Source organism: Solanum stenotomum, chromosome 10 (assembly GCF_019186545.1).
Source record: "Solanum stenotomum isolate F172 chromosome 10, ASM1918654v1, whole genome shotgun sequence".
NCBI lineage: Eukaryota > Viridiplantae > Streptophyta > Magnoliopsida > Solanales > Solanaceae > Solanum > Solanum stenotomum.
The window spans coordinates 51512100-51528541 of record NC_064291.1 but is presented as its reverse complement, the minus strand read 5'-3'; the positions used below and the strand labels follow the sequence as shown (position 1 = coordinate 51528541).

The following is a 16442-nucleotide window of genomic DNA, read 5'->3' as shown; positions in this document are numbered from 1 at the left end:
TGTACTATTTGCAAATAACGCCAAAATTTCTAGAATTCACAATAAATTAACAACTGAAAATATTTATGATTATTCACGTGAATTGAAACATGAGTAACCTATATTATTCAAAACTAATGCAAAAATACTATAAATCACAACAATTTAATAACTTCAAATATTTTTTAAGAAAACATATAAAAAATCGACTGATCTTCAAATTCCATTTATATCACATAAATTAAAACAAAAAAAATTAATATTTATTGGGCCCATGCTGGCACGGGCACCAAATATCTATATATATGTCACAAATGAAAAAGTCCCAAACAAGGAAGCAACATATATCATTTACAAATAACTTAAAAAGCATTAAAAATTACAATAATTACCAATTTAAAATATTTAAAAGATATCTAATAAAATACGTTGACTCTCAGAATTCTATCAGACTCACATATATTGGGACAGAAAAAATAGCACATATCATTTTAAAATTACCAAAAAAGTATTATAAATAATAATAATTAACAACTTAAAATATTTGAAAGACATTTTAAAAGGGTTAATTTTGTAATTTTATCCATATCACATAAATTAAGACAAAGTGACCAGTAATGTACGTTATTTGAAAGTTACATAAAAATATTATAAATCACAATAATTAATAACTTCAAAATATTTTTTTAAAAAAATGAAAATTTGGATGACTCTCCAAATTTCATTTGTGTCACATAAATTGAGACAACAAAAATAACATATATTGGGTCCATTTTAATTTATTTGTCTTTTTTTTATATTTAAAAATTGCGTAAAAACACTATAAATCATGACAATTGACAATATAAAATATGTTTTGAAAAAAATACAAAAAATTCTATTGATTCTTGAAGTGAATCTATCGTAAAAATATTATAAATCATGATAATTGACAACATAAAATATTTCGAAAATGTTGTATGTGGGTAGTCTTATTATGCCTTAAATAGCATCAAAGAAAGTACAGGTTTGTGATAAAAAACTTATTCCTTTATCCACGCAAACAATCGCTTTAAAAACTCGGTTATTAGCCCCAAAACATACCATTTATATTATTGGGCCCGTGCATAGCACGGGCAACATTATCTAGTATATATATATATATAGTCTTATTATCCATAAATAATTTTTTTAAAAAAAAACATAAAGTAGTGGGACTTAAGTTTACGAAAAATATTTCAGTTTTAGTCCTTCATGAATCTTGAAATCTGCATTAAACTCAGTTCCTAAAACCCCAGAACTGTTCGTGCAGACTCTGCAGAGAGAAGCAAAAAATTGATCTTGCCGGAGAAGAAAGAAGACATTCACATTAATTCGATAAGTAAATATGCAGAAGGGCTTCACTCTCCTTCAGACAATTGCAATTTCAGGTGTATTTTCTGCTGTTTCTGGCTGGTAATAAATCATCTCTATACGTATCTTTCTCTATGTTAAAGAACGTTTTTTTCAGCTCAATTTCTGTCAGATAAACGGTTCAATTTCATTAAAAAGATAATCTAAGGAGTGGGTTTTGGTTGGATCGACGAATTTGTTATTATTTATAGGTATGGGTTCATGTTTGGGAGAGAATCTGCTCGGAAGGAGCTTGGAGGTTTGATTGAAGATCTTCGAAATTCAAATTCTGACTCCGTTTCACCTACCCCTTCTGACTCTCAAGAGTAGCAGGTATTCTACCCCACCCCGTTTAATATGTATTCACTTCGTCCCAATTTACTGGCACTGACAAAGTTTAAGAAAGAAAATATAGCACTTCTGAAATATGTGGTTTAAAACACTCCTTGAACATTTGTGTGATAAATCATTTCATCTAGGGTAAAAAAAAGTGGGATTTTTAAAGTTAGTTGTTTCAAATTATAGAAAGGTGAGATGTTTTTGGGGTGAGGAGTATATGTTACGTACTTCTTCTTTATCTGAAAAGGAGGGGTTTGTATTAAGATGGTCAGTGCTAAGAATGTTAACTTCGGGTTAGTAACTAGTGCCAAACAAATTGGTGTAGATGTGATATGACTTTAGGCTTACATAGATGTATTATGTTAATTGGATTTGACTGCAACATGCGAGAAGCCTTAGCTGCGCAATGATGAATCTTGGGAAAAAAGGTTAAAGATATTCTACTTTGGTGTGTGCTTCTGTCAAAACATGGTCATTACTAGTTTACGATGCATGTACCGGCTATGGACAAACTGTTGTTATCATTTTGTTAACTTGAAGATGAATAGTTCCTAACAACTTAGTATAGATGTAATGCAACTCTAGGCTTACTTAGATGTATTTTGTTTATTGGATTTGACTGCAATGTGCTAGAAGCCTTAGCTGCTCAGGTGATGAATCTTGGAAAAACGGTTATGATATGAATGCGATTAGTTACTTTATTATCAGTAGTAGTATATCGACTTGTGATGGATAGACATGATTCTACGTTGGTCTGTGCTTCTGTCACAACATGGCCATTACTAGTTTATGATGCTTGTATTGGCTATGGAAAAACTGTTGTTACAATTTTGTTAACTTAGAGATGACATTGTGATTTAGGGATGCCTGTATTGATGGATGATACTAAGAGAACATTGCCCATTTTGGTTGTTTATGTGTCGGAAATTTTATAGGTTAAGAGATTTTGTAACTTACCTTATTAAAAAAGGTAAGAAATTTTATAAATTTAGGAAGATTGTAAGTTTTTTTAAACAAATGCAAGTAAACTTTATTCTTTTTCTTATTGAATTTAGAGCATCTTTCGATTTAATTAGTTTATACAAATTCTTTAAGGATTTGCGAGAGGGGCAATCTTTTTTCTAGTTTTATTTTCTTGTCTTAGGTTTATTAGCTCTATTTATGACCAGGACTTTGACATATGACATTGTCTACTGGTCTGCACTCTTACAAAAGTTCACTCAACAAGTATTATTTTCATTTTAGCTGGAATAGCTAAGACATTCATTAAGGAAAAGGAAAGATATTGATTGTTCTATCTTTGGTTTCCGAGGTGAATAAATTAGTTAGTTGGTTATCACCCAGAAAAGTTAGAAAAAGTGTGTTTTTCCAGAGATTTTGGTGGAAGAGTGAGGAAAAAATGGAATAATTGCAGTACAAGAATACTGGGGCATACTAGCTGCTATGATTTTCTTTTATAACCAAGAAATCTATGAGGGCCAACATGGTGATTTTGCTTGTCCCTCTACTCTTCTCCACTTAAAATTCCAGTCTTCTATTTACAGCTGGGTTTGAACTCGTGCTTTGACCACTAGATCAAAGGCTTGAGGGTGACTTTCTTTGCCTTCTTTTATACTGAGGATACCCTGTCCTCTTCTAATCAGGTTCAACTATAATTTAAATAGGGATGAAAAGTTGAAAACTGAAAGCTTTCAGAGTTCATGAATACTTGAATCACATGTCATTATTGCCTTTGCGTAGTCTTTACTTTGATCCCCATTAGTTGATAGTTGATACTTTAACAAAATGAACCAGCCACGATTCTCAATTTTTTTTATCCTCAAAAATGAACCAGCTACATCTTCTTAGTAGACAAAGCAATTTCTATCACATTTCTTCACCAGAAATAATCTAGCTAATTTTCGTAAAAGCAATCCTTTTTTAATCTGTATCTTCAAATTTGCAGGTGCTAAGGAAAAGCAAGATGATGCGACTTTGGACGACAGTAGAGAATGATCCCTCATTTCTTGTTGAAGCTGAGACAATTGAAGGTACATAGACGTTGGCAGGAAGCTCTTTGAGATCATGAGGACAATTCAGATTTCATGTTTTTCTTGTTCTTCTGCTGGAAAATTTACTTGTTCATGATAACTAAATCACCTTTACAATTGAGACAGAAGTCTGTATAACGATGTTCTTTATTGAGAAGGTAGTGTAATTGTGTTGGATATTGAATGGTAATTCTTGATTACTGGCTTATTTTGTCCATTCCATGCAACTATTCAAATTCTGCAGTAGAAACTCTATCTGGTAAGTTTTATGTTAGTAGTATTTTGGTCACTATTCTAGTTCTATAAATCTTTTGGAATTGGTTATGTTTTTTTTTTTTTGTGCTGAGGTTGGGAGAGAGGAGGAGCTCTTGTAAATCTAGTTTGATTAAAAAGGTTAAGACTCTGATAACTGATTTTTGACATGTACTGGGTCTTTCCATCGTAGATTCATCCCGATTTGTATTTGCCTTTCATGGGACGTTGACATTGTTAGCTTGTTCCTCATGTAAGGGTGAGAAAATGTACAATCTCGAAAGATCTTGTAAAATTGTGTCAATACCTTTTGCATCTGGAATAACTTGAACTTTATTTCTGTTAGTTTTTCTTTGTTATATAAGCTCTTAACATTATTACATTCTTAGTGTGGCTGAGAAGATAACAGGTGTGACAAATATCTTCAAGCGGTGAGCCTTGTTCAATAAACTGTCAAATATTCATAATCATAGTTAAATAGTTAATTGCTAAGAGCTCAAAAATAATTCCGTGGAGGCTCGAAAGCCTGAAATTATCACCATCTTGCTGATGTTTTGATGGAATATCAACTCCCATAAGCACCATTAAGACTAGGTGTTTAGTTAGTCTTTATAATTGGCACCTTCTCTCCCCTGTAAACAGTATGGATAATTTTTTGGATTTTGTTAGCTCCTTAACTCTAGCACAGTAGGGTTTAAGGGGGTTTATCTTTTTGTCTGCTTTACAGGTTTTTGCACAGATAGCTTCATGTTATTTTCATGTTTGAAGCAACTTTGTTTTTAGTTGTAACCATTGCATCTTCTTGATGCCTTTCTAATGCAATTTAATTACTTCACCCAAAAAAAAATGTTTCTAATCTGTCCGCATCGGTTGTTGCTTCAGATGATTATATACATTGAATAGGGTAGTGTGATCTTCTCTACTTGAAATATCCATTGGGTAGCAATATGTTTGTCATTCAAGTATGTTGCTCGTTGATAATTAATATCTAGAAGGAAGAAAGTGTAAATATTAACAGGAAAATGCATCTGTAGGAAGCAATATTATTAGCTCCTTTATTCTTCAATAATAAATGTGGAAGGCAGATTTTTTTTTTTTTTTTTGTACAATGAAAAGAATATGCTTATCCAAATCTTTGTATGATACTGTCTCATTGTTCTCACTGTCCCAATGACCAGCTTCACAACCTCTGAACCAGGGTGGCAAAGGTCGACTCACTTAGCTTCTTTTTCTTGTCTTCTATAGTTTAATTTCAGACACAGGCTCAAATTCTTGTGGACTCTTCTAGGTGCTATGAGTATGACACTTTAGTACTCTATGTGCCACTTTTCTTTGCTAACCTACAATGGGATAGCTATATTACATGTATACAGTTCCGTATCTTTACACTACTGCAACCTCTGTAGCTTTCTTAGAACGACTCTCTTTGATAAATCTTACATAGAGGTCTGTCCTGCTTGAGTCACACTCTGGAAGGCTAGCATTTCGACCTCCTTCAGACATGCTCTTCACAAATTGCACTAGATTCCGCCAATTTTCTGGCTCAAACAACCGTTTGTTCATTCGCAAGAATGTAAATGCACTCAATCCATTTCCAGAATCTGACATGCTTGTTGCCAAAACTTGAGAGAATGCTCCTCCATCATACCTTTCTAGAGCATTTTCTCCAGCAAGTTCTACTTTAGCAGTTCTAGCTGCAGTTTTAACTTGTCGAACTAAGCCTTCTGGTGAACAGTTTGCACTCTGGGGCTGTTCACCATCCCTCATTTCCATACATGTAAAGTTAAGTACAACACCATGTTTCGCTAACATACGTGCTATAGGTAGATAACCATCTCTGTGTCTTGTATTATAATATCCTGAAGTTAACTCTGCAGCATGTGATCTAGTATTGTAATGCCAATGAATCCCAGCTACCTTTCCAGATAGTTTAGCCCCAGTTCCTTGGTATATACTTTCTCCTGCTGCTAGTATTCTGTCACCATGTTCCAGTAGCTTTCCTGAATACCACTCTAGGAAGAACTGTCCATATTCACTGTTCCATGTTCCATCCCTCTGGAAAAATCCAGTATCCTCAGGAAACTGGTTGTACTTCCCAGAATCATGAGGCCCTCCCTGGCCCCAGTCATCCTTTCCAGCTGCCTTGGCCACTGCTGCCAATGAAGCTCCCATGTACTGCATTAACAAAAAAGACATTAGTTTTTTATCCTACATCTGAAGATCTTCCTACTTTTTTCGAGCCATAGATGCAAGTAATTACCTTGTCATAGCATTGGAATTCTCCAATTCCGGGAAACCTCCATGTACCATTGCTTTCTGGATAGGCTGGATATCTTAGCTCTCCACAAGGGCCCATTCCCACTTGGATTTCCTATAGAAGAAAACAGAATGTCAATTTCAAGTTTTCCTACCATTTTAGCTTGGAAAATTCAACATGGGTATATAAGGAGGTCCCCTGTGTCATTAGTATGATTCTATTTACTTTAGTGGTCTACTTTTTAGATTCGTAACCAGCAAATTAAGTGGACCACATGACACTAACATAAAGTAACTTTTTGATTCTGCTTATTCAGTTGTTTTCTTATCCAGAAGGGGAGCCATACGTAACTGGTAAAGTTGATGCCATGTGATCAAAAGGTCACGGGTTCGAGTTGTGGAAACAACCTCAACCCTTGTGGTCCGACCCTTCCCCGGATTCCGCACACGGGAGCTTAGTGCACCGGGCTCCCCTCTCTACTTGTTTTGTTATCCACCTTTTTCTCTTTTGGACAAATTGCCTGATCTGTTTTTGTTTAGATTACTTCAGATTAAACTTCAGCCAAAAAGGGAACTATGAGAATATGACCTGCAGTGGCTTTTATGTTTAAACTTTTCTCTTTTTACATTAATTAGCAGCTTCAGTTTCCAACTAACTCATGTTCCTCCCTTAAAGATATATCATTTTATGCCTGCTTGAGTGTTTTAATTCTAAAGCTTATACTTAAAGTTTTCAGTTGATGTTGCTTTAAGGTATAGTGAATTAATAGGAAGTGCACTACTAAAGTAATAACATAGGATGTGTGATTGATTGTAAAGCAGAAATCTTACCACTATGACGTTTCCCAAGTAATCGTTGAATCTTTCTCTGAAGCTCCTCATATAGTCAGTGTATGCTTGAATGGGTGTTCTTCCTTTGAGTACTGGTAACATATCACAACCTAAGGATAGATACTCAGGATTTCTCCGGCCTGATCTATCTGTGTAGACAAGGTCAGGATTCTTGCTGATTTCTTCAAGTACCCATGGAGGTAGAGGAATACTGCAAAATCCATAACAATTCTTAGAGATAGTTTGATTTCTTCTAGAACTGAGAGTCTAGATGTAAGAAGACATTCTAATTCCCACTGAATTATTCCCTCCAAGAGCTATGAACTATTAGTAGTACTTGAGATTGCAGCACAATAGGTCTGTGGTCAAAATTCTGTTAACCATTTCAAACCAAAGATTGAAAACTATTAGAAACCTAAGATCTATAAGTTCATTGGATATTTTTCCTTTGAAAGATCAAGGAAACAGTACTAACATGACAGGAAGTGCCTTACTGGTGTTGTTATTTGGAATTATAAGAACTGAAAAGCTAAATTTCCTAATTCATCAGAACTTAACTAGATAATTCATGAATCTATTCAAATAGTGTGTACTAATACAACAACAACAACATATCTAGTGTAATCTACGAGTGAAATTTGGGGAAGGTAGGATGTACGTAGACCTTACTCATACCTTTGTGGGGTAGAGAGGTTGTTTTGATAGATCCTCGGCTCAAAAGTAAAGTAGTCGATGCGGAATTGTAAGAAAATAAAACAGTAAAATAGCAAGATACAAAACAACTGTTGAAAAGAGTTTTCTATTAGTACCTGCAAGAGTCTCCAACATTTCCTCCACACTGATGAAAAGACATGACAACTTGAAGCTTCAATCCATGTTCTTGACACATCTTTACAAGTTCAGCATATCCTTCCCAATTATACTTCAAAGGTCCATCTTTCTCCACCAATCCCCACCAAGCATCCACCATCACCCCTTCAGCTCCAGAACTTTTCAACGCCATCAAACTCGCATTCATCGCTCGTGGCCTGTTCAAGTTCCCTCCCATAGTCATGGTGTCAAGTGGAAGCATCACAAAAACAGGTACCCTTGTACTTCTATTGCTGTGATTAGCTGTTAACTCATGTAGCTTCTCTCTTTTCTCAATTTCCTTCACTTCCATGATTCTCTCATGGGAGAGTTGAGCTTCTTGCATCGAACTTTTCGCGACTAGCCGGCATGATGGCTTGGCTTGTGCAAAAGAAACCATTCCTAAGAACTCATCAGGTGTTTTAACACCTTTGGTTTCTTTGAAATTGATAAAAGAAGCTGATGATTGAAGTGTTAAAGTCATTTCTTATTTCTGTTTTTTGATAATAGAAAATAGATAAACAGAATGTGTATTTTTTTATTTTAGAGTATATGTGTGATGATTTGTGCTGATAATTGAAGATGTAGGTAATGTGTATTTATAGATATAGAAACAAGATCCCTAAAGGTTTGAGGTGCATGAAGGAGACAAGTCTGGTGGTGGGATCTATTTAGAATGTTAAAAAAAAAGTGCAAAAGTTCATCAACTTTTTAAAAAGATATAATACATAAACATGGCCTTTAACTTGGTTTCAACGAATAATTATGCCCTCCAACTTTGAATGTGCACAAATAAGCATTTAAACTTGTATAAAATTAACCAAGTAGACACACGTGTCCTATATGACATAGTACACGTAGGATGCCACGTAGGACATAAGCTTGCCATGTAGGGTGCCATATAGGACGAATGTGTCTATTTTTTCAATTTTATACAAGTTTAAGTGTCTATTTATGCACACTCAAAATTAAATGTCATAGTTGCTGATTGACGCCAAGTTAAGGGTCATTTTAGGTATTATACCTTTTTCAAAGTCTGTCCTCTACTTGACGTGGTGACACATATAAACAACCATTTTTATATTCCTCTTTTTGTGTTCTCAATATTACACCAAGTCAATAAAAAATTATTTCCACGTGAAAGAAAAACTGTCAAATTATACGTACAAAGATTATGTCATCTGCTTTACACATGACCTTTGGAAAATTTGGGGGTAGGGGATTATAGTAAAAAGTTGGTAGGTTTTGTACATTGCTATTTGGTAGTTTTTTTCTCTTCCTTCCTTACTTTTTTAGTTACATTTCTTTTGAGCCGAGAGTGTATTGGAAACAATCCCCTCTCTCCTGCAAAGGTAAGAGTTAATATCTCAAAAGGTTACTCAACTTTATGAATTTATCTAGCAAAATCATTAAACTTTGCTTTGTATAAAAAAAAATTACTCAATTTCGATATTTATATCAATAAAATCACTCAATTTAAATCTTTGTATGAATAAAATCACTTTTAATTCTAAGCATTAAGAGTGAATAAATTCATTCTTTCAAATATAGTGCCAAATAACCCGTACAATGAAATTTCCGATTTGACAACTTTTGCAATATAAATATTACGTAATTCCTCCAGAATTGGAGCAATATTATAAATTTTCTTAAGTTAATCCCGTGAATATGTTGTTTACGTAAGTTATCTATTAAGTAATCAGCTATCATCACCTTAATTATTGTATGTTAGGTTGAAACTTTACGACACTCAGGCAGCTCATGGAATTAATTTTTTTTTTATTTGCTTATGATTAATTTAGTCATAAAGAGTTTTTCAAAAAAATAAAGAGACCCCAAAAAAGAAATATAAGATGTTGTGAAGTTCAGCTAAAATTTGTTGGGATTAAAATTAAAAATAATATATAAGAGCTTTATTTGGCTTGTTTTGGAGATGATCTTTGTTGATGAAGTTGGGAATGGGATCTCGTCATAGATTGTAAATTTATTATCTTGAATAGTCCTTAATTAGTATGAATTGAACAATTTTGATTTTCATGTTTGTTAAGAGTTAATGCATTGAGTCAGTTCATTAATTTTGACGAGAATTGTAAGGGACAAAAAAAAGAAGAAGGAAGATGAAGGAAATTCACATTTAGAGGTATATTTTGAGGTAGATAAGTTGATTTTATTGATATAAAAATCTAAGTTGAGTGATTTTATTGATACAAAACAAAATTTAATGATTTTACTAGATAAATTTTTAAAGTTGAGTGACATTTTAAGATATTAACTCCAAAGGTAAAGGTAAGGTAAAAGTTTGCATACATCCTATCCTCGTAAACTCCACTTGTACTATTACATTGATTTTGTTGTCGGTCCTAAGCAAAGGTAAAATTTCCATACATCCTACCCTTTGTAGACTCCACTTATGATTTTACATTGAATTTGTTGTCATTGCTAAGCAAAGGTTAAGTCTGTATACATAATATCCTACATATACTCCACTTGTGGGATTACATTGATTTTGTTATCGTTATATTAGCCGTGTAATACTCCCTCCGTCCACAATTGTTTGTCAGGGTAAGATCATGCACACCCCTCAAGGAAAATTTAATACAATGTGTAATTTGACTAATATAACTTTACTATACCAAGAATATCAAAAGTTCACATAACTTTTCAATTGAACTACACTATCATTAAGGGCAGAATTGGAAAAAAATGACTAATTATTTCTTGATTGTTTAAATTGACAATTAATCTTGGACAATTATTTTTAGTATACCTGCTAAACAATTGTGGACGGAGGGAGTATTATGTAAGTAAATTCTTGGGAATATAAGGGGAAATCCACACGCCATGTCTGCTATTGGTATTTTCAAGTTATCTGTACCCAATATTTTGTGGATAAAGATGAAACAGAAGTCCTTGAGTTGCTGAGTCACCTTCATTGTTTTGGTGCATAGTGCCAACATGTCACCCACTTTTTTGCTGTGTTTTAATATAATATAATATGGTAAAAAAGTTTATACCAGTAACCCCGCATTCCTTTTTTCACGTTTTGCTGAGGTGGGATGGGGAGGCATTCGAGAGTGTGGTTTAACGATCAATGAACTGAGTTAAAATTATGATGTTGTATGTTCAAATTTCAGTGAAGGCGAAACATAAGGTTATTTGTACTGGTGAAAAGTAGAATAAAATACTCTATGAAATTAGTTGAGGTTTCAATGATAATCTTAAAAATCTTAAGCTAAACATAATTTAATTGACGATATCTTAGTTATGAAAGAAGCCAAAAAGATTTTTATCAAATGAAAAATAGCATTTAGAATATGCTTCAACGGTAAGATAAGATATTACTCCACTTATTATTATTTTATATGCATAAAGCACAATATTCGTAGATATTTCTAAGACTTTTAACTTCAAGATATTTAGTTTCATTAATGTTTTAAATCTATGAAAAAGGTGTATATGAAAACAATGTAACATAGTCAAAATAAATGTTTAAAATAAATAAATGGCAAATAATGAGGTATCTGGTCTTATTTTTTTTCCACTAAATTTTTGGCCATAATATCAATGAATGGTTTTCTTTTGCCAAAATTATCGGAACCCCACAAAAGTTAGCTACTTTCTGCATGACCTATAACTAAAAAACAAAATGAGCACTTCATATTTGCGTGGATAACCAAAACTAAAAATTCTTTAAGAGAACAAAAGTATTCGAAAAATTCTAAATTCGATGTAAATTATTAGTTTTATTTTTTAATTATTGATTATTTAAAAAAAAAAAATTTATTTGATTAACTAGATCTAAATACACTTCAGATCTTGTAAAATGAGTGAAATATATCCTTAAATTCTCGCCAAGTTAGGATAATTTCAACACTAGTCCTTTACTTTTCCGAGAGTTTGATACCACTTGCAATGTCATGTGACACATCGAGGGAGTATCTAAGTTTGAAGACAAAATTAATAATTTGCACTAAATTCGGGGTGCTTCATTTCCCTTATATACCACTTTTTTTAATATGAAAATGAAGTCTTTGTTTTCCTTTTCTTTTTTTCTTTTTTCGCCATAATTATTATTATTACAAGTTATAGATAGTTACACACTGCTGATTTATTATCAAGAAAAATATAACTTTTTGAATTTTGAGTAATTATAAAAAGTTTAAAAGGTGCCGTGATGGATTGGCCGTTGTTTTTGGATATTTTCTATTTGCATTTAACTTAAATAGCCGCCCCTAAAAAAAACGTTAATATATATATATAAAAAAAAAAATTGACTAGCAAATAGCAATTATATATAAATATTTTTGGCTGAACAATCAAACCTAGCTATTCATTCCACGTTTGTTCTACAAATATATTGATGACTCAATTGGTTTCAAATATATTGATGACTCAATTGGTTTGGAGGGTGGCCATTCACACAGTTAGTTTGAGATCGGTCCCTCTTTAATGCCTCTGAGTCAAGTCTATTGTGTAGAAACTGTCTTATAATACGGTTTACATTCACGTATGATTTGCAGACTATGCGGATTATCTTGGAATTTTAAAAATAAAATAAAATCTTATGTACCTCCTGATCATTGTTGTGAAATGGAACTTTCTCTATTCCCTTATTAACTCATAATAAGAAAAAAACAGATATAAATTAATTCTCTCAGAATAAAAGAAAGAATAATAAAATAATAAATGTTGCTGCTTGTTTTCAAACTTTTATTTCTTCTATATTTTTGAATGAAAATATTGACTTTCTTTTTGAACAGTTCGAATGACTCGATTTATGTTTTCATTGTTCATTATTTTAAAAAATATATATTTTTTCTTAAAATATGTCAACCATAGAACTAAATTGACCTAGGAATTATAAGTTATTCAATAATATAAATAGAAGTTTTTATAAACAAACAACTCAATCTAAGACATGCATTGCATATACAATTTTTAAGAGGAAAATGTTTGTTTAGAAAAAATCATCCACCTTATTTAGTAGAGGGATTCTAAGGGTATTTTTGTTATTTTTATTATTTATTTGGATAACAAATTTCGACACTATTGTTTCACCCTTTAGCAAGAGATAATTTTATTTCGAATAATAAATCTCAACACTATTATTTCACATTTTAGCAGAGATAATTTATTTCAAATAACAAATCTCAACACTATTATTTCATCCTCTGAATGAGCTAAGCTTATTCCGATATCAATTACTAATACTAATATAATTTATTCTGAGATTAAAAACCAAATAAGGAATAAGGAAATACCAACTGTTGTTGTTGTTGTCGTAGTTTTTATTTTTGCGTTAGTCAAATATGCTTTTTAAAAAAAAATAAAAATTGACTGAGTTTAGAACCTATTAGAAATAAAAATAATAAAAAAAAAATTATCAGTAAGATTTACGTATATGTCATTTTGATTTTCGAATTTCATTATAAATTTTTTACTGAATATATTATTGTCATTATTATCATGGGATAGTTTAATTTTTGAAATTAGGACATCAAATCATCCAAAATCGGTATTCCAAGGTCAAATCTATCTATCTCTCTCTCTCTCTCTCTATATATATATATATATATATATATATATATAAAGCTGAATCTAGACAATCTGATGTGACACCTCTCTATGACCAGCATTCCTATTTATCTTTTATTTCCTTTTTTTGAAAATTTTATCGTTCTTTTCTATTTTTATTTGTATTTTCAAAAAATTGAAAGTATTTAAATGCATTACCTAATTAATCACATTTCTTTAAAAGTTTCATTACACTAAAATACATTTAAGTGAATGGAAGATGAAAAGATAAAAAAAACTTCCATTACACTAATATATTTAGGTAATGGAAGATGAAAAGATAAAAAAACTTTTCATTTTTCATAACTGCTTATATTTGTTTAGCCTATAAAGTAAACGTATTTGAGTATTTGTAACTAACAACAATGAAATCGTTCACCTTGCCTCTCATTCTTCTTCTGATGTTGTGATGATGATGATGACGACGATGATGAAGAATATACGGATATCAAATTCCAACGTTGAAATGTCCAACAAATTTCTAGGCTTTTTAACTAACAACAATGAAATCATTCACTTTGCCTCTCATTCTTCTTCTGATGGTGTGATGATGATGATGACGACGACGATGATGAAGAATATACGGATATCAAATTCCAACGTTGAAATGTCTAACAAATTTCTAGGCCTTGTAATTTTTTAAGAAAAGAGAAAGTATCTCATGTTTTTTATTGAGATATTGGAAGGAGAAATGTCATGTAGCAAAAGTCTTTCTTTAAAATAAAGACTTTTTAAAAGAATGACCATTCCTCCTACAAGGAGATATATATTGAGAGAAACTTTTTAAATTTGGCTGAAAATTAACGGGAAGAGTGATTATTGCTTCAAGGGGGTAAGAAGATTTATTTGGAGGAAAATCAATCTATTTATGAAATTCATATCAAATTGGAGGAGAATAAATCTTTTTTGTAATTTAAAAAAAATCGGTGCTTATATTATTTCCTTAAACTTCTTTATTCTATTAATTCCTTTATTTTTTTATTTTGTCTTAATTTTTTATATGCCTTTAATTAAAGTTTATTTTATTTTTCTTATTTATTTTTAATTATAGTTTTCTTTCGGCATTTTTTTTAATTTTAAAAGAAAAGATGATTATATTTAGTTCATTTCATCATCAATTCTATTAATGACTTTTACTTTCTTACCTTAATCTCATATTAATGTTATTTATATTAGTTTCTTAAATCATTTTTTTATTTTTCAATAATCCTTGCGTTATTTATTTTTCCTTCAAATTATAATTTTATATCCATTTAATAATGGATTTGTGTATGTCTTCCGCTATGAAATTTTTTAATTATATTCAGCTCAACTGACCAGATTAAAAATTCGTGTAAAAGGATAGTCCTATCAAGCAGTTCTCTACGAAAGCTAGCGCCATGTGAGCCCTCCATCATATTTACATTTTCATTTTTTCAAGGGAAGGAAGTTAATTACAAAAACTCAAAATAGCTTTGAATTATTGTACATATATTTTTACAGAATTTGATTTATTATTTCTTAATCATCTCTTCTGTTAATGGTTTATATTTATATTTAATAATAAGTTGAAATAAAAAATATGATGTGACACTCATCTTAATCTAATATTAATAATTATTATCTTTTATGAATTATTTTGACTTTTTTAAAAATAATTGCTCAAAAATGAAGTTATTCTTCCCAAAAAAAACTATGCCTCGATATTTATTTTAATTTTTGATATTTTTTTCTAATTTTAAAAGACTGGAAAATTTATCTTAAAATTTTATAAAATATTAAAATTAAATGATCATATTTAATTCCTACCATCATAACTACTATTAATTTCTTTTACTTCTTTTCCTTAATCTCATCATTAATGTTATTGATATTATTTCCTACAACAACAACAACAACAATTGAATGATCATATTTAATTTCTACCATCATTACTACTATTAATTTCTTTTACTTCTTTTCCTTAATCTCATCATTAATGTTATTGATAATATTTCCTCAAATCACTTTTTTTTCCCTTTCTTTGTTTTTGTTTATTATTTATTCATCCTAGAAATAAGTTATTATCACTGAACAAGAATTGCAAAACAAATTTTACAGAATTTGATTCGCCTCTTCTTCTATTTTTATATAATTTTTTTGAACAACAACAACAACAATAATAATAATAATAATAATTCCTCAAAAATGAAGCTACTCTCCAAAAAAAATTACGCCTCAATTTTATTTTATTTTTGACAATTTTTTCTAATTTTAATAGACTAAAATTTTTTATCTTAAAATTTTATAAAATATAAAAAATGGCCATATTTAATTCCTATAACCAATAACTATTAATTTCTTTTACTTTCTTACCTTAATCTCATCTTTAATGTTATTTATATAATTTTCTTAAATCACTTTTTTTCCTTTCTTTTTTATTTTTACTTTCCTTTTATTTATGTATTCCTTGAAATAAGTTATTATAATTTAATAGGAACTGCAAATTCTTTTAAAACATAATTAGATTTTCCTTTTTTTAAAAAATTGATCAACATTTTATATGTTTCTTAAATTAGTTGTACAAAAAAATAAAGTTAATCTGTCAATTTTTTAAAAGTAATTATATACATTTAATACTGTTCAATTAAAAGGGGGAATATGTAAAAAAAAAACAAGCAAGATATTTAACTAATTTCTCAATTTTTAAAGTTTTTTTCTTGCATTATAATTAAAAAGTTTGTTGAATCCAAAATATAAAAGAAAACATGCCATTACATTTTCAGTTAAGGCTATAACTACAACTCAATTCCGAAAGTTAATGCTATAATTATTTCTTTCCTCATAATAACCATTCTCTCCAATAATTGCATCATTAAGGGAAAGAACCATTACTGATTTAAAATTTTAAAAGTCACGTTACTTAGGGTGTGTTTGGAGAAGGTATTTGAATTAACTTATTTTAAGTTATTTTTGGCTTTTAATTTATTTTTTTAGTTTTGA

At 30.6% G+C, this 16442-nt stretch overlaps 3 protein-coding genes across 3 annotated transcripts in view; 2 read left to right on the top strand and 1 right to left on the bottom strand.

The window, feature by feature from the left end:
- LOC125841392 (lon protease homolog 2, peroxisomal) overlaps positions 1 to 16442 on the top strand; it is a 369735-nt gene that overhangs the window by 64045 nt on the left and 289248 nt on the right. The gene's annotated exons all lie outside the window — the stretch shown is intronic.
- LOC125841417 (uncharacterized) lies at positions 1222 to 4009 on the top strand. Its single transcript, XM_049520539.1, has 3 exons — positions 1222 to 1413; positions 1563 to 1683; positions 3635 to 4009. The coding sequence occupies exons 1-2, from the start codon at positions 1346 to 1348 to the stop codon at positions 1678 to 1680; spliced, it is 186 nt and encodes a 61-aa protein (XP_049376496.1). The 5' UTR covers positions 1222 to 1345; the 3' UTR covers positions 1681 to 1683; positions 3635 to 4009.
- Positions 4922 to 8557, bottom strand: LOC125841397 (beta-amylase 3, chloroplastic). The gene is made up of 4 exons (XM_049520516.1): positions 7868 to 8557; positions 7059 to 7269; positions 6232 to 6342; positions 4922 to 6146 (listed from the first exon to the last, which is right to left on the bottom strand). The coding sequence occupies exons 1-4, from the start codon at positions 8389 to 8391 to the stop codon at positions 5355 to 5357; spliced, it is 1638 nt and encodes a 545-aa protein (XP_049376473.1). The 5' UTR covers positions 8392 to 8557; the 3' UTR covers positions 4922 to 5354.

Bases quoted from the DNA above. Each gene is read 5' to 3' on its own strand.
- LOC125841417 (XM_049520539.1), top strand. From the start codon at position 1,346: ATGCAGAAGGGCTTCACTCTCCTTCAGACAATTGCAATTTCAGGTGTA. The intron at 1,414-1,562 runs GTAATAAATCAT...TATTATTTATAG, and splicing joins TTTTCTGCTGTTTCTGGCTG to GTATGGGTTCATGTTTGGGA.
- LOC125841397 (XM_049520516.1), bottom strand. From the start codon at position 8,391: ATGACTTTAACACTTCAATCATCAGCTTCTTTTATCAATTTCAAAGAA. The intron at 7,270-7,867 runs GTACTAATAGAA...TGGATTTTGCAG, and splicing joins AATGTTGGAGACTCTTGCAG to TATTCCTCTACCTCCATGGG. The intron at 6,147-6,231 runs GTAATTACTTGC...TTGTTAATGCAG, and splicing joins AATTCCAATGCTATGACAAG to TACATGGGAGCTTCATTGGC.